The 26,280-nt window shown below is 44.6% G+C and overlaps 2 protein-coding genes across 5 annotated transcripts in view; one reads left to right on the plus strand and one right to left on the minus strand.

The window, feature by feature from the left end:
- TRAF3IP2 (TRAF3 interacting protein 2) overlaps positions 1-12,739 on the plus strand; it is a 47,167-nt gene extending 34,428 nt beyond the window's left edge. Inside the window, exons 6-9 of one of the 4 annotated variants that reach the window (XM_023219061.1) lie at positions 3,580-3,648; positions 4,747-4,863; positions 8,622-8,696; positions 12,133-12,739. In XM_023219061.1, coding sequence (XP_023074829.1) covers positions 3,580-3,648; positions 4,747-4,863; positions 8,622-8,696; positions 12,133-12,279 — 408 coding nt within the window. In that variant the 3' untranslated portion in view covers positions 12,280-12,739. Of the gene's footprint in view, positions 1-3,579; positions 3,649-3,687; positions 4,159-4,219; positions 4,470-4,746; positions 4,864-8,621; positions 8,697-12,132 lie in introns of those variants that run through there. The other 3 variants (XM_023219064.2, XM_023219063.2, XM_023219062.2) reach the window with 3 other exon arrangements.
- The window catches only part of LOC111547272 (keratin, type I cytoskeletal 9-like), a 114,148-nt gene that overhangs the window by 26,382 nt on the left and 61,486 nt on the right, over positions 1-26,280 (minus strand). The window lies entirely within an intron of this gene.

Below are 26,280 nucleotides of genomic sequence, written 5' to 3' on the forward strand. Positions count from 1 at the left end.
TAGGCCCCTTCTAGTGAATTCTAGAGAGTGGTGAAAAATTAAGGGAAATATGAATATAAATGTCTATGGGTAAAGAGGGATACTTAGTAACTAAATATCCGTTTTTAAAGTTATTTAGTATTTAACAGGAGTTTTTTTTTTTTTTTTTTGAGGCGGAGTCTCGCTCTGCCGCCCGGACTGGAGTGCAGTGGCCGGATCTCAGCTCACTGCAAGCTCCGCCTCCCGGGTTTACGCCATTCTCCTGCCTCAGCCTCCGGAGTAGCTGGGACTACAGGCGCCCGCCACCTCGCCCGGCTAGTTTTTGTATTTTTAGTAGAGACGGGGTTTCACCATGTTAGCCAGGATGGTCTCGATCTCCTGACCTCGTGATCCGCCCATCTCGGCCTCCCAAAGTGCTGGGATTACAGGCTTGAGCCACCGCGCCCGGCCCAACAGGAGTTTTTATTTGAAGTTTTCTTTATTCTATAAGATAATTTTTTTTTTCTTTTTGAGACAGAGTCTCGAACTGTTGCCCAGGCTGGTGTGCAGTGGCGCAATCTTGGCTCACTGCAACCTCCGCCTCCCAGGTTCAGCTTCCCAAGTAGCTAGGATTACAGGTACCCACCACCATGCCTAGCTAATTTTTTAAAAATTTTTTTATTTTTTATTTTTAGTAGAGATGGGGTTTCACTATCTTGGCCAGGCTGGTCTCGAACTCCTGACCTCATGATCTGCCCGCCTCAGCCTCCCAAAGTGCTGGGAATACAGATGTGAGCCACCGCACTCGGCCAAGACAATTTTTAAAAAAAATGAAAATGAAAGTTCTTTTTTAAAAGAAGTATACAGCTTATACAATCCAACTCCATAATTACATAGACTAATATTTCCCTTACTCATTTCTGGTATAAGAAAGCACTGTAGTGGCCAGGTGTGGCTCATGCTTGTTATCCTAGCACTTTGGAAGGCCAAGGCGGGCAAATTGCCTGAGCTCAGGAGTTCGAGACGAGCCTAGGCAACATGGAGAAACCCCATCTCTACTAAAATACAAAATATGGCCAGGTGCAGTGGCTCACACCTATAATACTAGCACTCTGTAAGGCTGAGGCAGGCAGATCACCTGAGGTCAGGAGTTCAAGACCAGCCTGGACAACATAGTGAAACCCTATGTCTACAAAAAATACAAAAAAATTAGCTGAGTGTGGTGGCACACACCTGTAGTCCCAGCTACTTGGGAGGCTGAGGCAGGAGAATTGCTTGAATCCTGGAGGTGAAGGTTGTAGTGAGCTGAGATCTTGTCACTGCATTCCAGCCTGGATGACAGAGCAAGGCTCTGTCTCCAAAAAAAAAAAAAAAAAAAAAGCTGGCATGGTGGTGTGCACCTGTAGTCCCAGCTACTTGGGAGGCTGAGGCACAAGAATTGCTTGAATCTGGGAGGTGGAAGTTGCAGTGAGCCGGGATCACACCACTGCAATCCAATCCAGCCTGGGTGATAGAGCAAGACTCTGTCTCCAAAATAAATAGAAAAAAAGAAAGCACTGTGGCAACTGTTTCATTTATGTCTGCTGTGTCTCTTCAACCTGATGCTAAGCTTCCTACGGAAAGAGACTATGCCCCGTGTACGCCAAACTATAACATACGTAGAGTACAGAGTTCAGAATATGTGTCTTTACATGAAAAATGGAATGGCTATTATTTTGGTTTAGATGACTGCTGTTTTCAAATGTGTGATGGTCAATGACTACTCTTGAGAACACTCTTGTAGCTTTCTGTGACTGTGTCGCTAATCCATTGATATTATATGGGAGAGAAGCAATATAGTGTTAGGGTTGAGAAGAAATGGACAGCTTGGGTTTCGTCTTGGCTTTGCCACTTCCCACCTGCATGACTTTGGAAATGTTACTAGAACTCGCTAAATTTTATCTTCACTTGTAATATGTGGTTAATAAACTGACTTCCTACGGTGGTTGTGAGGACTTAAATGAGTTAACATGGAAAAGGCCTATCATAATGCCAGGCAGGAAATAAGCACTCAATAAATGGTGATAATTGGCCGGGCATGATGGCTCACACCTGTAATCCCAGCACTTTGGGAGGCTGAGGCGGGCAGATCACTTGAGGTTAGGAGTGTGAGACCAGCCTGGCCAATATGGTGAAACCCCGTCTCTACTAAAAATACCCTCCCGGGTAGCTGGGACTACAGGTTCATGTCACCATGTCTGGCTAATTTTTTGTATTTTTTGTGGAGATGGAGTCTCACTGTATTTCCTAGGCTGGTCTGGAACTCTTGGGTTCAAGTGATCTGCCTGCCACAGCCTCCCAAGTGCTGGGAATACAGGCATGAGCCACCGTGCCTGGCCTGGAGTGACATTTAGGACAAGTAATCTGGGAGCAGTGCAGCTGAATCACATAACCCCTCCCCAGGGACACTCTCCGAGTCACCCATTCCAGTATATAATCCCTCTTCCCATCAAGAGCATCTCGTAAATACACACGTGCACGCGCGCGCGCGCACACACACACACACACGCTGCAGTATAAGCCTGGGCCCAAGAAGGGCCTTCTTATTTGGTTTCTCATAAAATAAAAAATAACTGATCCTTCTCCTTTTAAAATATCCCTTCAAAAACTTGAACACTGATAGTAAATATCAGTCTTTTCAAGGCCTAAGAGTTCTACTTCTGACTTTCATCATAAACCTCTTCCCTACCATTTCAGTAATTGTTTTTGTGACTGTTCCTTGGCTCTGCTCCAAGTTTCATACAATCCTTTTGAAACATATAGATCGAAACTGGACATAATACCATAATAATGACCTCACTAATGCAAGTAAAGCACCACACTTGCATCTCAGTTACTTGTATGCCACACATCCATTAAAATGTTCCAGAATTAGCCGGGCGCGGTGGCTCAAGCCTGTAATCCCAGCACTTTGGGAGGCCGAGATAGGCGGATCACGAGGTCAGGAGATCGAGACCATCCTGGCTAACACGGTGAAACCCCGTCTCTACTAAAAAAATACAAAAAACTAGCCGGGCGAGGTGGTGGGCGCCTGTAGTCCCAGCTACTCGGGAGGCTGAGGCAGGAGAATGGTGTAAACCTGAGAGGCGGAGCTTGCAGTGAGCTGAGATCCGGCCACTGCACTCCAGCCTGGGCAACAGAGCAAGACTCCATCTCAAAAAATAAAAAATAAAAAATAATAAAATAAAATAAAAAATGTTCCAGAATTATGTTTGCCTTTCAGATGTCTAAATTACAGATGTATAATGTATGTATATTGCTGGCTTACATCCAACTTAGTGGTATACTGTGTCACTCAGATTTTTAAAAACCTGATTATTGTGTAGCCATAGATATATTTTGATGTGTATCAGAATATCCTAATTATGGACATAATATTAACTACTATTTAGCCTACTAATGTTGAAATAGGGAATATTTTCAGAAAATTATATTTTGTTTTTTAGACCTATGTGCTCCTCCTTGCAAAAAGCATTAGTTAAGTTTTGGAGCTTGAAATGTATATAGTATCGTGTTTTCTTCTGCTCTGCATCTTGAGAGAACCTCTCAGTAAGGGCCAGCTCCCTCATCTTTTTCTTGCAGATTGACATATTTGAGGATAGAATCCGAGGCATTGATATCATTAAATGGATGGAGCGCTACCTTAGGGATGTAAGTACATTCCAAACATCAGAGGTTGTTTTCTGGTGAGAAAGACAATGAGCTTACGGAGTTGTTTTATGAAAGAAACCTTGGCATACCCACCTAAGTCTGAAGCTGAGAAAGCCCCAACAAAGCCTCCCTTGTTGGAAGCTGTGCAGAGACTTGGAAAGGAAGGATGGGGTCGCCCTCTTGGACATGCACAGGCAGGAAATAACGGTGAAACCAGACACAGGTGGTTGATAACAATCAGAGGAAACAATCTTTTGACGAGAATAGGAAAGAAGGAAATGAAGGCGGAGAGTGGGGAGAGAGCAGCAGAATTCAATTTCATCTGAGGCCACCCCAAGTGTTTTGTAGAACTGGGCTGAAGAGGTTTCCCAGGCAGCCTCACAGGCTGCACAGCACACCACCTGAGGTGCCCACGCGCAGCCCCGTGATTTGTTCTCCACTGACAGAATCTATACCGGCCACTGGGACCCGTTGTGCTTTAACAAGATCGAAATTGATTGCTGCCAGTGTGTCCGTGTCGGCTGCTTCTTTCGGAGGGAGCTGGTGGGGGACGGGAGTCTCAGCAGGCTGGGGTTTTGCACTTTTCCTTTTGTCTGCAGCCTGATGTTTGCTTTGTGCTGAACGGTCTGTTCCTACCGACTGTGCTAATGTGTACACGCAGAAGGCAGGGCAGTCAAGAGTGCAGTGACTGGCAGCTCAGAAGCAGCTGGGGGGAGGAAGGGTGCTGCTCACCGTTGGTGTTGCAGTTCCTTTTTGCCACGACGCAGACTCCGTGATTCAGGCTTTCATTAGAGGTTCATTAATGATGGTTGTGGACAATGGTAGGCAAAAGCGCATCTCTTTGGGAGAGCCCCTCTCTGAACCATTTGCTCTGCATGTTCGAGGTGGGGCTGGGCTGGAGACGGAGGGAGAAGCAGAGACAAGAGTCTGCCTGAGTGGGGGCCAGTGCTTCTCTTTCTATGGAGGATGAGCCTGGCCCTCTATCCCCAGTGTGTCAGAGAATGCCCGCAGTCCTGCTGGCCAGTTTCCAGCCCGCCTTCACCAAACGGACCACACTTTACACTTCCATAAACATGCCTTTCTCCCTCTCATTAACAGAAGACCGTGATGATAATCGTAGCAATCAGCCCCAAATACAAACAGGATGTGGAAGGCGCTGAGTCGCAGCTGGACGAGGATGAGCATGGCTTACATACTAAGTACATTCATCGAATGGTGAGTGGGGAGGGGATCACAGCACCTCACTGTCCCCTGGGGATGGATACCTTGTCCAGGGAAGTCCCATTCTTCCCCAGAGACCAACTGAAGGCAGCATGATGCTGGGTGAAGAGCACCAGGCCTGCAGTGTCAGGAGAGGGGCTGTTGTTTCTGGCTCCATCTACCTTAGGGACTGTGGGCAAGGCACTGCACCTCTGGGACTCAGTTGTTCCTATCAGTTGCAAGGGGAGAGCGATCTGTGATCTCTAGGATCCAAGATTCTGGAAAGACGTGCTCTGCTGGCTTAGCTGTTCACTAGCAACTATGAAGTCCTAGGAGGCGGGAGACAGGGCAGTGAGGAGGACTGGCTCCTGCAGCTGTGTCATGTTCTGTGCCCTACCTTTTCAGAAAGGCAGGTGGCGTAGTGAAAGGGACACCTGCTGTTGCATCACGTGGGCCTGGTTCAAGTTGGCTTCCTCATGTACAGGCTGTGTGATCATGGCTCCACTGCTTAAACTCTTTGTGCCTCAATGTCCCTATTCACAAAATGGGTTGCTAATACTTACAGGGTTGTCGTGAAGACGAAATGAAATCATGTTTTCAAAATATCAGATGCTCAAACAAGGGAAGGGAGTGTTCTTAGCTCATGACAGGTGGGAACTATGGGGCCTGGTTATATTCAAATCAGTGGGAGACATTTATGATATTCACCTTGCTCAGCATGGGATCAAACTAGAACATTCTGACCGAAACAGTCACCCAGCTTTGGAACTGGCTGTTTTATGGGCTACCACTCCTCCTGCTCCCCGTGATTATAGAGACTCTGTGGAGACAGTTTCTGCTTGACTAGGATACATTGCTACACTTGTGATTTTTAGGCTGTCCTGTGGAGTTCCCAATGGGTGTCCATATGTGCTGGAGGAGGGGCTGGGTCTGTGCCTCCCACCCCGACCTCAGCCAGAGCTGGTTCGCACTTCTCTCAGGCACTGTTAGTTGACCAAGGATTCTGACATTTTAAAAGGCTTGGAAAATCATTGGACTAGAACTGATAAGCTCCATTTCAGCTCTAACACTCCATGAGGCGGAAGGCACCTGGAATGGGCATAGAGTGTCACTAAGATGGGAAGATGGGGAGGACACAGCCAGGCTGTCTCGGGGCACACAGCTTTATCTCAGGGGAAGCAGACATAGGTCCCAGGTCTGTCCTGTGGGTCAGCAGCGTGGGAAAGGAGCAGGGTGGGTGTTCCCATCTGAGTCTTCATGGTCTCTGTCTCCCTTTCCACCAAGTGCAGACCACTCATGTGAGCTCATACCCAAGCCGAAGGAAGAGCCGAGGCAAGGTGATGAGGTTAAAAAGGGAGGCCAGGGAGTCAGGAGATAAGGCTCCCTCCTCTTCTGGTCTCAACCAGTCTCACAGCCCTTGTACAGTGCTCCGGAAAGGTATCATTTCTGGGAGTAAACTGCCTTAAAAGGTCATGGCTGGCTGTGGGTGCTGCCGGCCCTTGGTTGTCTGATGCACGACTGCATGGCTTCAGAGCACCCGATGTCCTGCCTGCATCTCTAGGAACCTGCCCGTCCCAGAAGCTGACAGCTGGTGCGTGGGAAGGGCTCGAGGCCTCAGCCAGTTCCTAAGGAAACCTGTCTAGCTCTGTGGGTGTGTGGTGTAGCCAGGCAGTGATACACAGCTTGGCCTCAGAGCTTGTCTGACTGTACCAACTGGAAACAGACTGTCTCCAAACTTGGTTTCTTGGGGCCACAATGTCTTGGGCCCTTACTCATCACAGAAGGGGTCGAAGAGGTCAGATACAGAAGTGCCTTCCTGTCTGCTGGGCTGATTTCCTGGACCCCTCTAGGCAACAGAAAACCCTGGAACAATAAGAACTTGGCCATGACAGAGGTAGTGCAGAGGTACTGATGAGTAACTGCATCATAGAGTGAATTAGTTTACAGAAGCTCAGTATCTGGAAGGATGAGAGAAAATAAAAATGCACTGCTGCTGGCTGGCACCTCCACAGGCTGGGCAGCCTAGTGCACAAGCCAAACTTCACAGTATATGGAGTCCTTCACAGTATACGGAGTCCTTCACAGTATACGGAGTCCTAGAAGTCAGACAAAACTCAGCGCTTCACTTGTAACTAACTTATGTACCCCATCCCCTTCCTTTCGTGTGTACTTGGTGCTGGAGTGGTGGGTGCTTCTAGCTGCACAGTACTTGGGTCATTTTAAAATATGTTCTTGGTGTTGTCTTCTGGTTTTTGGAGAGAGGTGATTCCGAGAAAACACCCTGCGGAGGATTTGTGCGTGTTGTGTGATTGTGTGTGTGTTTGTGTATGCGAGTATGCGAGAGTGTGTGTTTATGAGGGGTTTCTACGGTGATTTCAATAATGGCCATCACCACTGTCACTTTCTGTTCTGTTATTTCCATGCACAATGAAAACTTCTCAGTTATAAAAATGAATTGGAAGATGAAATGGTTGGAAACACCTAATTCCTTGTCTCCTTCTCATCAGATGACCGAAAGCTTTGTGCTGGTCACAGGATTTGGAAGACTCTAACTCCTATTGAAAATTCTGATTTTTGGCCAGGCGCGGTGGCTCAAGCCTGTAATCCCAGCACTTTGGGAGGCCGAGACGGGTGGATCACGAGGTCAGGAGATCGAGACCATCCTGGCGAACACGGTGAAACCCCGTCTCTACTAAAAAAATACAAAAAACTAGCCGGGCGAGGTGGCAGCGCCTGTAGTCCCAGCTACTCGGGAGGCTGAGGCAGGAGAATGGTGTGAACCTGGGAGGCGGAGCTTGCAGTGAGCTGAGATCCGGCCACTGCACTCCAGCCTGGGCGACAGAGCGAGACTCCGTCTCAAAAAAAAAAAAAAAAAGAAAATTCTGATTTTTGAGAGAGCTCTTGGTAGCTAAATCTTCTTGGGCTACCGCAGTGTCAGAGCATATTGGAACTGGTGTGAGGAACCTAAAGCCTGGCAGACGGAGCTCTTCACCACTGACAGCCCCTCTCTGCCAAGCCCATCTTGTGCTCTAGCCACAGTGCATTAGTAGCTGGTCCCAACCACATCAACACACTTTCACACCTCCAGACATTTGCTCATGCTGTTGCTTCTGCTATGAAGGTCCTTCCCCTTGCCTCTATTTTCCCTACTTGACCAAAATCTTTTCTTTCAGTGCCCAAATGAACCCTCTTTTGTAACTGTCCTTCCAGTCTCCGATGTGGAATGGACGGCCCGCACTCTGGGCTTCCGGAGCAGTTGTTCATACTTTTCACCCTGCGCTGTGGTTGGTCATTTCCTTTTCTGCCTGCCCACTAGACTGCTGGCTTTGTGAAGATAGGGACTGCATCTGTGGTGTTCTGCTAAGCTGGCTCTCCTGATTTACAGCACTTACCTATTTCCATGGTATAAATACTCTCCAATACCATCGCCAGTTTCAAGCTATCAGTGTAAAGTCACTGAACACAGAATTAGGAAGAGAGGCACACAACCAGCTTTTGTGAGCTGCTGCGAGCCAGTTCCAGCATACCCTGGACGGTGTATCCTAATCCTTAAAACCCAAACTCTGACATAGAATGTGACTTCTAATAGGCCACCAATAATCGACTGATGGTGAATGGAATAGATGTGTAATGGGGAGGCCTTAAAATGCGAAGTGTGTGGCACCCAAGTGTGGAATCAGAAGAAAAATGCCATGGGACGTGCGTGATTATGGGTACCATTAACTCCTCACCCTCATTCCTGAAATTAAACCTTCACATTTGTTTGGTTTCAGATGCAGATTGAGTTCATAAAACAAGGAAGCATGAATTTCAGATTCATCCCTGTGCTCTTCCCAAATGCTAAGAAGGTAAGCAAACAAAGAAACAAAATCCTCAAAATTCAATCTTTGGTTTGCTTTGCCATCTGGGATTTTAAGTGGAAAACCTTGTCCATTCTTTTTTCCTTTCTTTTCTTTTTTCTCTTTTTGATATGGAGTCTCGCTGTGTTGCCCAGCCTGGAGTGCAATGGCACGACCTTGGCTCACTGCAACCTCTGCCTCCTGGGTTCAAGTGATCCTCCTGCTTCAGCTTCCCAAGTAGCTGGGATTACAGGTCCCCGCCATCACGCCTGGATAATTTTTGTATTTTTAGTAGAGATGAGGTTTCACCATGTTAGCCAGGCTGGTCTTGAACTCCTGACCTCAGGTGATCTGCCTGCCTCAGCCTCCCAAAGTGCTGGGATTACAGGCGTGATCCACCGTGTCTGCCCTCGATTCTTTATCAATCCTTAAAGATGACAATGTTACCAGAAAGCTACCAAGTTGTACCACTCAGTTCAGCAGCATGAATCTGAAAGGTTTTAAAGCTATCTGATAGGATCGCTGCTGTCCTAATTGTTCAAAGAACCATTGCACACAAAGTTTCTATTTTAACTCAAGAGAGAAAAAGAGAAGGTTCATGTGATACTTCTTATCTCTTGTACATAAAAGTTAAGATGTGTATGGTTTTTGCTGGCTGTTCCAGGCAGGCATTTCACTGCACATAGTTCAGCTCTCAAAGCTAATGATTACAGGAATTAAATCCACAGTTACCAGAGTGAACTTTGCTGTGATTCATATGAGGCTTTTCACACCAGAAGGGTCTGCCAGTAAGTTTGGAGAATGGGGGCAAAACCATCTGAGGCCACATTCCAGGTTTGGCAAAGGGAAGGCGGCGGTGGAGTAAACATGCTGAGAATCAGACCACAGCACCCTCAACTCAGACCCTGTTTCACCCTGGAGGGATCCTCAGATACCAAGACTGCACTGAGACCTCTGCCCTGGATGAGGGAGGCTCCAGTTTATGGGAATGGGACACTCAGGCTGCATGATGCACAGCCTGTACAGTGGCACACCTTTCTATCCTCCCTGTGGTGCCTTTGCCCAGACTTTCACTGCTCTCACTTACCTCTGAGTCTCCTTACTGGTCTCATCTCCACTTTGACCTTGTGCTAGCCATCCTCTGCTCTGCCATCAAAGACGAACATCCAAAATGTAGGTCTGATCTGTTTCTTGGTAGCTTAAAAATTGTGTGCTGTTTTCCCATTGACTGCAAGATCATATCCACCTTTCTTAGCATGAGCTATGAGACCTCTCAGAAGAGGACTGTGTTCCCTTGCGTAGATTTCTCTCACCATTCTCTGTAGATGCTCTGGTCACCCTGGACCACTTCAGCATGCTCTCACACATGCTGTGTTCTTTTGTATCTCTGTGCCTTTGCCTTTTCTGTTCCATCTGCTTGCAATGCTCTTCCCTAACTCGCCGGCCTAGTGAACTCTTACTTACCCTTATATCACCCAATCTCTCTAGCCTCCCCAACACCTCTTTTGCTTGTTTGTTTGTTTGTTTGTTTGTTTGTTTGTTTTGAGACGGGGTCTTGCTCTGTCCTCAGGCTGGAGTGCAGTGGTGTGATCTTGGCTCACTGCAACCTCCGCCTCCCGGATTCAAGCGATTCTCCTCTCACAGCCTCCCAAGTAGCTGGGACTACAGGGACATGCCACTACGCCCAGCTTATTTTTGTGTTTTTCGTGGAGATGGGGTTTCACCATGTTGGACAGGATGGTCTCGTTTTCTTGACCTCGTGATCCACCCGCCTAGGCCTCCCAAAGTGTTTCTTTCTTTCTTTCTCTTTTTTGAGAAAAGGTCTTGCTCTGTCACCCAGGCTGGAGTGTAATGGTGCAATATTGGCTCACTGCAACCTCCACCTCCCAGGTTCAAGCAATTCTCCTGCCTCAGCCTCCCAAGTAGCTGGGGTTATAGGCACTCGCCACCATGCCTGGCTAATTTTTGTATGTTTAGTAGAGACGGGGTTTCACCATGTTGGCCAGGCTGGTCTTGAACTCCTGATCTCAGGTAATCTGCTTTCCTTAGCCTCCCAAGTGCTGGGATTACAGGCATGAGCCACTGCGCCCTGCCCTGACACCTCTTTACCTCCATGCCGATGTATTTCATTGTCCTTTTCTTAAGAGCGCTTAATTCTAGCACCTTGGATCAATGCTATGTGTTTGGGTTGAGGGTACTGGGAATAATTGTTTAGAATTATTGGAGCATGGTGGTATAAAAAATAGACCAAATTTTCATTGGTTTTGTTATTATTTTCAAATGTCCTTCAGAGAATGCCCATATTGCCTGAGCTCAGCACAGGCCGCTCTCACCACCTGTCCCCTTGGTACACTATTGACTAGAAAATCGTTTGTTGACATTTTGCTTTCATCCTAAGATTTGAAGTCCTCAAGGCAGTCCCTGCGTCCTTTTCATTTGGGCATCCTCAGTACTCAGCATGATGCCTGCCATGCAGCAGGTGCTGCTTCCAAGCACATCCTACAGTACCTAGAGGAGTCCCGCCCTATAGTCCCTGGGAGTTAGACTCAAAAGCAAAGGCCTTACCGAGGTCTACAGGGCGCTATCCGATACAGCCCCTTCTACTTCCTCCGCACCTACTCACTCTGCTCTACTCACCGTAGCCTTGTTGCTTGTGACCAGGCCCAACACACTCCTCCACAGGGCCTTCGCGCTGGCTCTTCTAGCTGCCTGGACCCAGACAACCACAGAGCTTGCTTCTTCCACTCTTTTAGGTCTTTGCTCGTTTTCTCAGTGAGACCTCTCCTAAGCACCCTATTTAAAACTGCAAATCTTTCACCCTTGCCCCAGCACTTCCTGTCCCCTTTCTTGTTTAATTCTTCTCCGCAGCATGCGTCACCGTTGAACACACTATCCATTTTGCTTATGATCTGCGTCTCCCCACCAGAATATCCACTCCATGGGGGCAGTCTGACGCTGCACCCCCAGGATCCCTGGCTAACAGTTTCTGCCTCTGCCTGATCACTGAGGTCTGATGGGCTCCCTCTACTGCAGGCCAGACCTGGAGCTGGAGTGAAAGGGCAATTAATTGATTTAAGCCTACAGCCCTGGCATACTTCTTCTGAAGTCACAGGGGAATTCACATCACTCTGTGTGACCTCTGTCCTACCCCTTTTATGTGAGGGTGGTGAAAAGCATGTTGAAATGCAAAGGGTAGGTAGCCTGGGAGACTGACAGAAAATGCTGTGCACATGTGGTTTTTATAATGAGATATACAGCTTGTACCCGGAGCCAAGAACATTTCACATGCTAAACCTTTCCAAAAGCAAAACAGCACAACTCCCAGGATAGTTTAGTAGGAAACGCCCATGTAGGGAGAGCCAGCAATATTTGGGAACTGAGCCTGGGATCTGGAATCCAGGTTTTTCTCTAATGACCTTTGCTCCTGTCATTCTGTCTCCCATAGGAGCATGTGCCCACCTGGCTTCAGAACACTCACGTCTATAGCTGGCCCAAGAATAAAAAAAACATCCTGCTGCGGCTGCTGAGAGAGGAAGAGTATGTGGCTCCTCCACGGGGGCCTCTGCCCACCCTTCAGGTGGTTCCCTTGTGACACTGTTTATCCCCAGATCACCGAGGCTAGGCCATGTTTGGGGCCCTGTTCTGACAGCATTCCAGCTGAGGCTGGTCGGTAGCACTCCTGGCTGGTTTTTTCTCTGTTCCTCCCCGAGAGGCCCTCTGGTCCCCAGGAAACCTGCTGTGCAGAGTTCTTCCCCGGAGACCTCCAAACACCAGCTTTGAAGTAGAGTCTGCCGCTGCTCTGCATTCTCTGCTTTTAAAAAACCTATTGCAGGTGCCAGGGTCCCACATGTTCCTCCTGACAGTTTGATGTGTCCATTCTGGGCTGCTCAGTGCTTAGCAAGTAGATAATGCAAGGGATGTGGCAGCCAATGGAAATGACTACAAGCACTCTCCTGTCACTTCAGGCTACTTTTATGAGTTAGCCAGATGCTTGTGTATCCTCAGACCAAACTGATTCCTGTACAAATAATAAAATGTTTACTCTTTTGTAAGATTATGTTTTACTTATCTCAAAGGAGATAGATACATATAATTTATAATGATATGGTTGCTTCCAGGGACATCAACAAAGCTGCTTAGATATAATATTAGATAAATATAACAGACCACTCTGTATTAAAGGATTAAAGCCAGCTAGTTAAACAACCCTTTTTAACCATAATCATGGAAGCTTTATTCTTGCAATAAAGATTTTTAGGCTGGGCGCAGTGGCTCACACCTGTAATCCCAACACTTCGGGAAGCTGAGGCAGGCGGATGATTTGAGGTCAGGAGTTTGAGACCAGCCTGGCCACCATGTTGAAACCCCATCTCTGCTAAAAATCCAAAAAAGTTAGCTGGGCAGGATGGTGTGCACCTGTAATCCCAGCTACTTGGGAGGCTGAGGCAGGAGAATAGCTTGAACCTGGGAGGCAGAGGTTGCAGTGAGCCGAGATCATGCCACTGCACTCTAGCTTGGGAGACAGAGCGAGACTCCGTCTCAAACAAACAAACAAAAACACCCATTTTTAACAAAACAACTTTATATAGCATATAACCATGATTCTAAATAGTATGATTACGGTTCTCAGGATCTGACTACATAGGTAAAAATATTTGCATATGTGTATGAAGTGGCGGGGGATGTAGGCTAGAATTATAGTCTGTGTTCTAATTTTGGTTCTACCACCAATTAGCTCTGTGACCTTTAGCAAGTCCTTTCACTTTTCTTAGATTCCAGGGATTCATTTATAAAATGATGTGGACAAAAGCATCTCTAATCACTCTAAAAGATTTGAAGTCTAAATTCTAAATATTCTTTTGAGGAGTGACTGAGTTTTCATTTTCATAATTATGTCTTTCAGAGGATAAATTTACATTTTCTTAACAGAGACATTTTCCTCTTCTTTTTTTTTTTTTGAGACAGTCTCGCTCTGTCGTCCAAGCTGGAGTGCAGTGGTGCAATCTCGGCTCACTGCAACCTGTGCCTCCTGGGTTCGAGTGATTCTTCTGCCTCAACCTCCCGAGTAGCTGGGCCTACAGGTGCCTGCCACCATGCCCGGCTAATTTTTGTATTTTTAGTAGAGACAGGGTTTCATATTGGCCAGACTGGTCTCGAACTCCTGACCTTGTGATCCGCCCGCCTCGGCCTCCCAAAGTGCTGGGATTATAGGTGTGAGCCACCATGCCCAGCCAACATATTCCTCTTTTAAAAAATATCTTCTCACACCTGTAATCCCCAGCACTTTGGGAGGCCGAGGCAGGTGGATCACAAGGTCAGGAGATCAAGACCATCCTGGCTAACACAGTGAAACCCTGTCTCTACTAAAAATACAAAAAAATTAGCCGGGCGTGGTGGCGGGCGCCTGTAGTCCCAGCTACTGGGGAGGCTGAGGCAGGAGAATGGTGTGAACCCAGAAGGCCGAGCTTGCAGTGAGCCGAGATCATGCCGCTGCACTCCAGCCTGGGCGACAGAGCGAGACTCCGTCTCAAAATCAATCAATCAATCAATCAATCAATCAATCACTCAATCTTCAACAGTACCCTTGGGTTGATAATTTTGGATATCTATCTGTATCTATATATCTTGTTTATCTGGTCTCCAGAAAAAGAACACATACACATATCCATATATAAAATATGTATACGTGTATCAAATCTACATAAACTATAAAGGTGGGATGGCTTTAATTATCGCCCAAGCTACTAAGCCAGTGAAGACTTTTTGGGACTGAAAGCTGCTGCTTCCCCTTCTTTATCTACTAGCCTCTTAAACAAGGCTCACTTGTGCTATAAGACAGTCCACCTTTTTTTTTTTCTTTTTCTTTTTTTTTTGAGACAGGGTCTCACTCTTTCCCAGGCTGCAGTGCAGTGACACAGTCTCAGCTCACTGAAGCTTTGACCTTGCTGGGCTCAGGTGATCTGCCTACTTCAGCCTCCCAAGTAGCTGGGACTATAGGTGTGCACCAACATGCTTGGTTAAGTTTTGTATTTTTTGTAGAGACAGGGTTTTACCATGTTGTCCAGGCTAGCCTCGAACTCCTGGGCTCAAGTGATTCACCCGTCTCGGCCTCCCAAAGCGCTGGGATTACAGACGGGAGCCGCCACGCCCAGCCCAGTCCAACTCTTATATGTCAGCACAGGGAAAGGACAAATACTTGTCAACTATAAATAAGAAACATTGCTAATGCATTGCAAAGAACAATAGTTTCATTTACTTTATAACTTAGATGTCTACTGGGCGAGACAAATGTCTTTGTTCTTTAAAAAATAGGAAAAGAGAAGAAAAACTAGCATAACATAAGTACTCATTTGTAAGACTTTATGACATGTAACATAAGTTCCATAGTTTTGAGACCGGGTAGAACTGACTTTCTTATTTGGATAACCTGGAAAACACCCCAAACACAAATTTCAAGTCTTCTTTCTCTTTTTCCATTATCTTTTGTAGTCTGAGGTGACACCATCATTAAGGATTCGACACACATTTGCAAATAAAATGACATCAGCAATTACTCTGAAATGTTTCTAGTTTGCAAAGATTTAGTAATGTGATGTTATTAACCCTTCCTCCCTTCAGAGACCTGTCCTAAGCTCTGAGCCACTCATTCCTTCCACTCTTCCTACCCCAGGAGGTTGATGAACAGTGGTCCCTGGTGTTCCACAAAGAGTCATTAAAGTGTTACAGCTGGTAGCACCGGTAGCAAAAAAACAAACCAAACAAAAAGTACACACAGACACACAGACACACACATACACACGCACTTGGCCAGGTGATCAAGCTTGGCCCCCGAAATTTCTATGAGATCCAATGACCACCAACATCAAAGCACTTTTTTTTTTTTTTTGAGATGGCGTCTCACTCTGTCACCCAGGCTGGAGTGCAGTGGCACAATCACAGCTCACTGCAACCTCCACCTCCTGGGTTCAAGTGATTCTCCTGCCTCAGCCTCTCGAGTAGCTGGGACTACAGGTGCCTGTCACCACGCCCAGCTAATTTTTCTGTATTTTTAGTAGAGACGGGGTTTCACCGTGTTAGCCAGGATGGTCTCGATCTCCTGAGCTCGTGATCCGCCCGCCTTGGTCTCCCAAAGTGCTGGGATTACAGGCGTGAGCCACCGCGACTGGCCCATCAAAGGAATTGTAACAACGATTTGAGAGCACTGACAGTAAGATTAACACTTGGTTGATTTAGATGCTATGCTGGTCCTCAGGCATTCATCTTTAGATACTTTTTGGGGTGGAAGTGGGGTAGGGCTGACTTAGTAAAAATAACCTCTTAGCCCCAAGGCTTTATTCAGACCTACACTGATAGGAGGGGTGGGTTTGTGGAATGAAGGGTTAGGTTCTTATTTAATATTTAATGACTAATTTAGAATTTTAAATGTAATTTTTAATTTTAGTGACTGGTTTCAAATCTATTTTGACTTCTAGATTGTTCAAAGAGGTCTCAGTACATGGCTACAATCATAGCTACGAATAGCTATTAGACCAGCTGTTTCTCAGCTCAGTGCTCAGAAAAATCATTGCTGTTGATACTGTTTTGTTTCCTGTTAAATAAATCACCTCTTTAAAGACAGAATTTTTCTCGGAGTCATCTCAGCAAGGGATGCAAGTTCTCCATTTTGAACATTCCACCCTAGTTTCGTGATGTTTTGCCAAGAGCATTTTTCTTTACCCCAGCTGCTTCGTCAACTACCTCATCCACTTTGCCAAACACCCCATTGTCACCACCACCTTTGCCAAGTGGATTGCAAAGTCCTATGATCATGGGAAATGATCCAGAAAGAGTCTGTGAAAACACAGGATCTTTCTGTTTCTTCTTAATGAACCAGGAAGAATCAGTCAGACCCACCTCCTAGTGGCAAATGAAAAGAGAAGGAAGGTTACGCTGTGGGAAAATACCACAGAGAAGAAATGCCTCTCATCCCAGAGAATTATGCACTATTTTCCAAGATAAATAGTTCTACTTTAGCCTACTAACCAAATAAACAACCACCACCAAAGGGGGAAAAACAGGAAAAAAGCACAAAAATCAATTAAATTATCAGATCATTTATTTCTGTTATAGAACTTTCAGTCTAGAAAGAGACCCTAGAAATCATATACCCCTGCAGCTTTGTTTTATACACAAGGAAAGCAGGGCCCAGAGCAGCCGTGGCTTGTCTAAGTTCATCCTAGGACTAGAACCCGGATGTTCTGATTTCCAGACTGCAGACATTTATTTGATGAATCTAGAAAGCTTTCTGGTTTATCACAGTAGATGAGTTCAACAAATGACCTGCCTCCTGAGGAGATACTTCCCTCTCCGAGGGAAGAAGTACCTCCTTTCTCTAGTGACTGGAGGATTAAATGATCATGTTGCAACTTGTTCCGTTGGAAATTCTTTGGGGAATTAATTATTGCTGTGATTATATGAAGTATGACTTTTCTTGAAGTGGCTTGGCATATTTATCTTGTATTATATGAAACGGAGGCACAATATAAAAGGTCTTGACACTTGCCTGATGCTTACAGGCAAAGTCTGCTATTGGTCAGATCAACTTATTTATTTAGAGACATGGTCTTGCTCTGCCACGCAGGCTGGAGTGCAGTGGCATGATCATGGCTTACTGAAGCTTCAACCTCCCGGGCTCAAGTGACCCCCCCCGCCTCAGCCTCTTGAGTAGCTAGGACCAAAGGTGCATGCCACCACACCCAGTTTATTTTTAAAAAATTTTGACTGGGCATGGTGGCTCACACTTGTAATCCCAGCACTTTGGGAGGCCAAGGTGGGCAGGTTGCCTGAGGTCAGGAGTTCGAGACCAGTCAAACCCTGTCTCTACTGAAAATATGAAAAAAATTAGCTGGGCATGGTGGCACATGCCTGTAATCCCAGCTACTTGGGAGATTGAGGTAGGGGAATTGCTTGAACCAGGGAGGTGGAGGTTGAAGTGAGCAGAGATCATGCTACTGCACTCCAGCCTGGGCAACAGAGCAAGACTTCATCTCAAGAAAAAAAAAAAATTATTTTGTAGAGACGGGGGTCTCATTGTATTGCCCAGGCTTGTCTTGACCCCCTAGCTCAAACAATCCTCCCACCTTGGTCTCCCAAAGTGCTAGGATTACAGGTGTAAGCCACCTCACCTGGCCCAGATCAGTTTCTTTTACTTGTATCTGGCCAATCTCCAAAACAAAACATCAACAATGAAAAAGATTTCTAAATACTGTGATATTCATCTTCCTGTCATCACCATTCTTTTTTTTTGTTTTTTTTTTAAAGACAGTCTTACTCTGTCGCCCAGGCTGGAGTACAATAGTGCCGCGATCTCAACTTACTGCAGCCTCTGCCTCCCAGGTTCAAACGATTCTCCTGCCTCAGCCTCCCTAGTAGCTGGGACCATAGGCACCCACCACAAGCCCAGCTAAGTTTTGTACTTTTAGTATAGACTGCATTTCACCATATTGGTCAGGCTAGTCTCAAAATCCTAACTCCTGACCTCAAGTGATCTGCCTGCCTCAGCCCCCCAAAGTGCTGGGATTACAGGTATGAGCCACCATCTCCAGCCCTTCCTATCACAATTCTGATTCCACAAAAATGGCACTTCTTGGAATAATACTTAGCTGTTTGGAACATCTGTATTACCTTTCGGATATAGACATGAGAAATGTATGGTCATGCTGGCTCGCCTTTGCAGGGAGGCTGCACGTGGCACTTTAGCACACAAAGGAGCCTCGCTCAGTCAACACAGCTGGCATGCTGGGAGGTCTTGTGCCCAGGCAGGATAGCATGTTCCTAACTGCATATGACTTCTTCCCTTTTCTATTCGAAAATGCTTTGGGACAGGATCACTTTCCAATAGGGTACTTGGTGGCAGGTGGGTGGTTTTTGCAGACCCTGGCAGTCATGTGTTGCCAACTCACTGTGCATTTGCTCCCAAATTCTTAGCCTCAAGCAAGCAGGTGGGATCTGTAAGAGGGACACTCAGTTTACTTTAGTTTTCTACTTAACTTTTCAAGGAACATACGAGCATGGGTCCAGGTTATAGGTATTGGGTGATTAGGAAGTGATATTTGAGGCTTTGCTAAACAAAGAAAGTCTTGGACCAAAGTATACCTGGGCAGAGGTGACTATGTTCTGGGCCTGCCTGCTTTTTTTCTAGAAACTCTCTTATGGAAGGAGTAACTGCAGCCCCCAGATCTCCTAGGGCTTGTAAACAAAAACCATAAGGGCACACATTTCTTGTCCCTTGCCTGACCTCCCTTTGCTCCCTTCACCAGGAAGGCGCTGATGGAAATCGGCAGCTGGGGAGAAAGGGGAGAGGGAGGGAGCTAGCGCGAGAGAACTCATGCCTGATGGATCCCATTAGGCTTAGTGTGCAAAGCAAGTTGAGATGAAGTAGCTGCTCTGGTATGTATCCAAAACTGCTGTTCTATTTTTAGTCCCTCCCGCGTGCTTCTTAGCCTCGCATTGTATGCGCCTGGGCACCTGGATCAGCAGCAAAACATGGAACTGAGCCACTCATTTGTAAAAGTGGAAGGCAGGAGGCCATTGATGCAGGGCTTGTTTATTGCTGACAGGGAAGAGGGACCTGGAATGTTAATGAGGATGGCTCTCTGAAGCATGCCTTCGTGCTTAGCAAGGAGTTCAAAGGAGAAGGCAGACTCAGTCCTGCGCTGAACAAATGTGAACCGTTGATAGAGGGAAGGAGAAATCAATTATGCTGTCGCAGGCTTCCATGTCATTGTGTTGCAGTTGTTAGAAAAGGTAGGACAAGGACCAGATCCCAAAAGGAAACAAAGCCACATGGCCTTGAAGTATAACGAGTTTGCCATGGCAACTGATGGAAATGAGCCTCCCGGGCACCGAGCAGGTGTGTTATCTTCCAGAATAAACATACTTCCCTCACTCCCTGGTTTTTATAATAAAACCTGTGTTTGGATTACTTTCCCCTCCTCTTTGTTACCCAGAGAAGTTGGCTGTTGCTCAATTAGCCCAAGGCTCCGGTGAGGGAAATGTAATCAGTGTTATCAAAAGGGCTGCTTTTGAAAAGGCTGGTGCTAGACTTGGCTGCCAGCCTCATCGCCGAGCAGCAGCTGGGCCGCAGGTACCTGCCTGGCCTTTACCACCTTCCAGGCGATGCCCTCCACTGCAAGTCACTTGTTCTTGCCTTCATTGAGGCGTAACAGTGAGGCCGGCTCTCACACTGGGCAGTGGTCAAAAGCTGCATTCCTCTCAGGAGAGGAGAAACAGGTTTACGTGAGGGTGGGACCAGACCAATTTTCAGCATCCTGTATTGTCTGGGCTATGGGCCAAGGGTTCCTTGAGTTCAGGGATTAACTGATTCTATCTTCCAATCTGTTGTTATCTACAAGGTTCGGTTACTCAGAAACCTGAAGAGAGCTGCTACTTTCCTGAGCTTTAAATTCCTCTCCAATGGGTTCTGGGGTGGTAGAGTCTCATGTCTGAAATGTACACAAAATGGGGAGATTTTATAAAATCCTCTCGAGTTAAAAAAGTTTACTTTTAATTTTTACAAGGCCAAAATAACAACAGTAAAGTTCAATAGCTATATTTTCATTGCTCTCCTTTGTAATTAAAAAGTCCACTTTAGCTTCAAATTGATTTTCAAAATAAGATGCCCATTCCCCATGGGCTCCTAGAACACAGATGGTTTCCAAACAAGACTGTGGTAAAACCAATGACCTGCGGGGAAATTCTCCAGCCAGGGCCAGCCAGCTGAGAGCCACACGTCAAGCAGCGGCCTGTGCTCGGCAGCACTAAGAGCCCTCCTCTGCTTCTGCCTGTGTTCCTACTTCCCTCCAACCAGATGCCCGGCACCACCTGCCTTATCCCTTCCATCGAGCCCTAGCCTCCTGATGAGGCCTCGGCTGCCCCTTCACACGTCACCTTACCTTTGACCCTAAGAAGAAAAAAAATGTCTGCCTGAAGAACTAATTCCACCTACGGTGTCAGTGGTGAAAAGGGTTTCATGGGATAATCTTCCAAGCCAAAACAGTATCCCAAGGCTTAGGCACTAAGCCTCCCCACTCTTATTCCTAACACAACCATCAGACCCTCACCCAGATCACACTTGCTCTTACTTTATATACATGGTTCTAACAAGTGCACTTTTCTGTTTTTCTAACGCTTGGTAGGTTAGAAGTTGCCAGTTTAGCAGGACAATAGGGAAGAAGGGTTAGAGGACCAGCATCTTGATGGAAATGACAGCCGACATTTTGACAAAGTGGTTTTGTCATGAAAATATTAATATTTTGAAGCACCCTGAAAAGCACTAGTAAATATTCAGCTTTTAAAAAAATCACTAAGTAATGTTTGTAAAAGCAGCCTTACATCTAATTTTCACCCAGGTCAAATCAAAACAGCCACATTCAAATGTCCAGCTTCACTGGTTCAGATCATGTACTATAGCAATAAACACCCCTCAGAAGTCACTGATAACATCACAGCTTTCACAGCAAGTGACTGGTTTTAAAAACAATGTCTTTAATCATCTGGAAAAGGTTACATCATGTTTTCTCTATTTTGTTTAAGAAGGTCATTGTTCATTCTCATTTACAAGGTTTCCTTAAGGTGAAGCCATTTGCTCATTCCATTCCTGGATGATACCCCTAATCCAAGCCAGGGCTTGGCTCAGCCTGCCCTACACAGGCCTTGTCAGGCCCTCAGTTCAAAGGAGAAGCTTAAGACTGAGGTCCTCCAGGCACCAAGCAAGGGGAGTATTTACGGCATTTCATATTGGATCTAATAGGTGGCTGCTGAGTTCACTTCTGATGCTGTCAGGTGAGCTAACAGGGGCCTTCCAAAGTGGGTGGGCAGGTTCTTTCCATATTCAGGTTTTTAAAATTCAAGACTCTAAACTGGTACCATATACTTCGGGTACCAGCGTATTATTATTTCAAAAGGCACATGAGGCAGAAGTCCCGACACCACAGTGTGAGCATGGGAGGTCTGGTTCCATCATGCCTAATAAAACTGTCATTCAAAAGCTAATCCCAGAAAGGCCGCAAGGTGAGAGTTCAGCAGCACCCACAGCAACTAATACATAGCAACCAGACTCCAACTACTCATTAAATGCCTACTGTGTGCAAGGAAATATGCTTGGCACAAAGGTGAGTGACACACGCTCTTGCTCTCTAATTGCTTAAAATCTAGCTGGGGTGATATAATATCAACATGTGAAAAGGCCATTAACAACCCAAGGCAGCGTACAGTAAATGAGAAGGAAGTGGGTCAGCTGGTCCCTTTTCTCTGACCCTCACTGAGCTCACATTGATGTAGCTTTAAGGTCAGATCTTTAAAGAAGCAGGGACTGCTGAATTTTCCTAATAAACAAACCTGCTCACTTCCTCCTTCCCACACATACCCTTTAGATTATAATATTCGAAATCTCCATAAATCACCATGTAAATGCAATCAGAGATTAAGAGACAGAACGTAAAAATTTGGAAAAGTATGTAAAAGCACCACAGAATGTGCATATTAAACCAACAGATGATAACGCAGCCCACAGGGCACACATCACATCTTTCTAAAGAGCAGCCTAGAACCATTTCTCAAGAACGGCCAGACAACACTGCAGCAAGTGGAGTGGTAAGGATGTGTGTTTTACATTGCAGACCGCACATCTGGAAAGGCAGATGTGGTCAGTGTTAGAACCAGCTGGGAGACAGCAAATGGATTTCTGTACTCTGCTAAGTAGGGTGTGGGAAATGTGTGAAGTTGAGTCCATCAGCTAAATATACAAATAACTGAGTGAGAAATCAGAAAATGATAATTTGCTGGAATGGGCAAAGAAACTCTATGAATGAATATTGGCATTGTCCAAGTTCCCCAGACAAAATCTGTGGCGGAAAACACTGCTAGTCTGTGAGGTGTTTTCACGTTTCTCACTCACGCAGTGTAGCTACGGAACCAGAAAAAGGTAGGCTTGAACCTCAGTTTACTTATTACAAGTTGGGTGACCTTACGCAAATTACTTCTCAGAATTTCAGCCAACGAAATGGGGACGACAGAACTGACTCCCATGGAGATAGTTAGAGTAAGTTAAGATGAAGAATAGAAAGCTTCTAGAATAGTGTCTGGCATCTAGTAAATACTCGGTAAATGTTCCTTTCTCTCGTGCTCTTTCCTTCTTGTTTTCTATCCCACAGTTAATGATCATGGGGACTTTGACTATTACCTTATTTCCAAAAAGTTAAATAGCAAATCCTAACAACAACAAAAAAAACTTTCATTTTAAAAAGAAAGCCTAGGAGAGGTCAACAATATCAGTTTTAAGCTTAAAACCTCCATCCAGGTTTCAGGGGAGCTCATCAGCACGGTTTATTTTCTCAATAAGGCCTGGGAGAGGCCACAGCTGACTCACAGAACATTCAGAGCACCTGGAGATGTCTTGCCTCTAACATCTTGCTAAGGAGCAAAGCTCCTAGCAGCACTGGCTAGAATAAGTAAAGGTATAACATCAAAATCTGCCAATGATGTTGGACTTTAAAGGAAACTTACTTAAGAGATTCACAATGGGGCTTCAAAAATAGGATAATGGATTTGAAAGTATTTTAAAAAGTAACTTGACAGTATTGTGTTCATATTATACTTATTTTTAAAAAGGAAGATTTGAATTCAGGTGGAACACTGCTATCCTCTCCTCTGGTTCTGCTTTTCCAAGAAATGAGGTATCACTGTCATCTCCAACACAGCCCACTCTGCAAGCTAGCCAAGAAGGAAAAGCCAAGAGGGTTGGTTGAGCCAACACTGAGACTGAAAGAGAGCCACTATATTGACTAGTGTGTCTCACATCTCTCTTTCTTTAAAGGAAAAAAGTTCTCTCCATGTTGAAACCCCTCCCCATGTTGACTTAAATAATTTTCATTATATGGTTCCTTAAATATGTACAAATATGTAGTAATTAGGTATAACTGTTCTATGCTTGTAGCTAACTAAAAACTCTACAAGCACCAAAGGAAACCGTTCTAGAGATCTGTTGAACAGCTATGTGAATATACTTAACACTACTGAACTATATACTGAAATTATCTCAATAATTTACCATCTCAATGGTAAATTTTGTTATATGTATGTCTTTTTACCACAATTTAAAAAACCACAAGAACAAATCAAATTTATAGATTAAGTGAAAACAAATCATCAGTTAAATTCAAATAAAAAAACATTAATTCAGTGTGAAAGTGGTAACATTTGCTGACATGAATGCATCATTTGTGTACTAAATCAGCCCTGTTCTTTTCTCATTAGTCTATGACAGAGTAGCACGTTTATTTTTATAATGGAAAGTCAAAATCAATTTATTAAATAAATGAAGAGACTAAACTCAGTTGCATCTTATCACTGAAAAAGAACAGTTTTAACTTTAAAACTGGTAAGGTAACTCAATGATTCTCTTTAAACAAAAAGCAAGATGGTTATTGTTATTTTGATGACAGGACATGCCAACATAATGACTACTGGACACATTAAAAGTTGAATATTCCCACATAAGTGATCACATGGTACCAATCCAATTTTAAACACAAAGCACCAATTCTGAAAGTATGCAGTTATCAAATGAACATCTCAGGTGAGCCAGATAAGTTTATCCATTTTTATATAAGTTTTTAAAACGTTGTTGAAATGAAAACACAATGATGTTGCTTACAGCCACAGTCTCCTCCAGTTTAAGGAAAAGCTGGTATTACATACACAGATAGTAGATAGTACTTTTTGTTTGTTTGTTTTTGAGACAGGGTCTCACTCTGTCACCCAGGATGGAGCTGCAAACTCCTGGGCTCCAGCAATCGTCCTGCCTCAGCCTCCTGGGTAGCTGGGACTATAGCTGTGTGCCATCACAGGTTCTTGCAAAGCAATAAACGAGTGTGGGTTGAAGAGGGGTGGCTTGATGTGGAATGTTAGAGCCTAGGTGGGGTGAGGTGGGTGTCTGTATAGGAAAATGGCACAGCACAGGCTGTTACAGCCAAAGCAGATGTTCCATCTAACGATACAAGAAGAACCCATAGTGTCAATTTTGTGGTAGTCTTGATAAGGACATATAACTTAATCATGAGAATACATCAGACAAAAGCAAATGGAGGGATAGTCTACAAAATGACTGATCCGTATTCTTGAAGTTTTAAGGACATGAAGGTAAAGGAAAGACTGAGGAACTATTTCAGACTAAAGGAAAGATGACAAATAGTTGCAATGTGTGGTTCTGAACTGGAATCCTTTGCCATAAATTATACATTATTGAGCAATGGAGAAACTTGACTGTGGTATGAAGATTAGACCACAATGTATCAATGTTAATTTTCCAATTTTGCTGTTTGTACTGGAGTTATGTAGGGGAATGTCTCTGTTGAAGAAATACTAAGATATTTGGGGATGATGGGGAAGTCATATTGACATCTTCCTTTCAAATGGTTCAGGGGAAAAGAAGGTCTTTGTTCTTCACTTGCAACTTTTCTGAAAAATTGAGATTGTCTCAAAATGGACATTTTTTAAGTTTAATAAGAAGGGAGTATCATTAAGAGAACTGTAGTATAGTCACATGAATAAACGTTATGCAGATATTAAAAATGTTTTGGGAAATATTAATGATGGAATGTGTGTTTTTTTTTTTAAGAGGATAAAAATGTATGTATAAAGTATGATCAACTTACGCAGAAATATCTTGCAAAATAGTGAGAGTTCCCATATTGAGTACTTAGTATGGGTCAGATACTGGACAAAGCAATTTGTATATTTTATCTCATTTAAACTTCACCACAGTCTTACCAGGCAGGCATTATTAGTTTCATGTTACAGATAAGGAATTTGAGGCAGAGAGAGGGTAAGCAGCTTGGCCAGATTCTTAACTAGCCTGTTGTACTGCTAAGAATAAAGACAGGAAAAAAATGCCCAAAATGTTAATAGCAGTAGTTTCTGGGCAGTGGGACTACAAATGACTTTTAGATTCCCCTTTTGTAGTTTTCAGTATTTTCCAAAATATCCACATGGTATGTTGCTTTTGTAATTTGGGAAAAGAGAAAGTTGTTATTTTTAAAGGAAATCATTTGTTGTGGAACAAAGGTGTAAAAATATTCCAATTATTCAAAACCATTGAAGCAACCCAAAGTACTGACAGCAATGGTATCTCTTAATAGTGATACTAGTGGTTATTTCCATTTAAAATTTTTTCCTTCTATGTAATCAAGTTCCTATAATTCATTCATTCATTCAATAAACAGTTAGTGAGCATCTGCTTTTTTTTTTATAAGAAGAAAAAAAATTTAAAGCAAAAAATGTGTAAGTCCAGAGTTGTAAATTTTAATCAGAAGAGCAGGGAGGAAGGATATTATGCTTAGAAAAGTCTAGGCACTAAAATGTTACTAGCTGCTATGCGTCAGTGGTGAGTTAGTAGAAATTTTATCTTTTCTTTATACTTTTCCATGCTTCTCCAGTCTTCAGCAATATGTATTACATATATATTCTATTCATAGCTGTGACTCCGTTGCCAAGAAGAGTATCTGGCACATCGTAGGAACTCAAGAATATTTATTGAGTAGATGAATGCTTTTGA

The sequence above is a fragment of the Piliocolobus tephrosceles genome, chromosome 5 (assembly GCF_002776525.5).
Source record: "Piliocolobus tephrosceles isolate RC106 chromosome 5, ASM277652v3, whole genome shotgun sequence".
In the NCBI taxonomy this organism is placed as follows: domain Eukaryota; kingdom Metazoa; phylum Chordata; class Mammalia; order Primates; family Cercopithecidae; genus Piliocolobus; species Piliocolobus tephrosceles.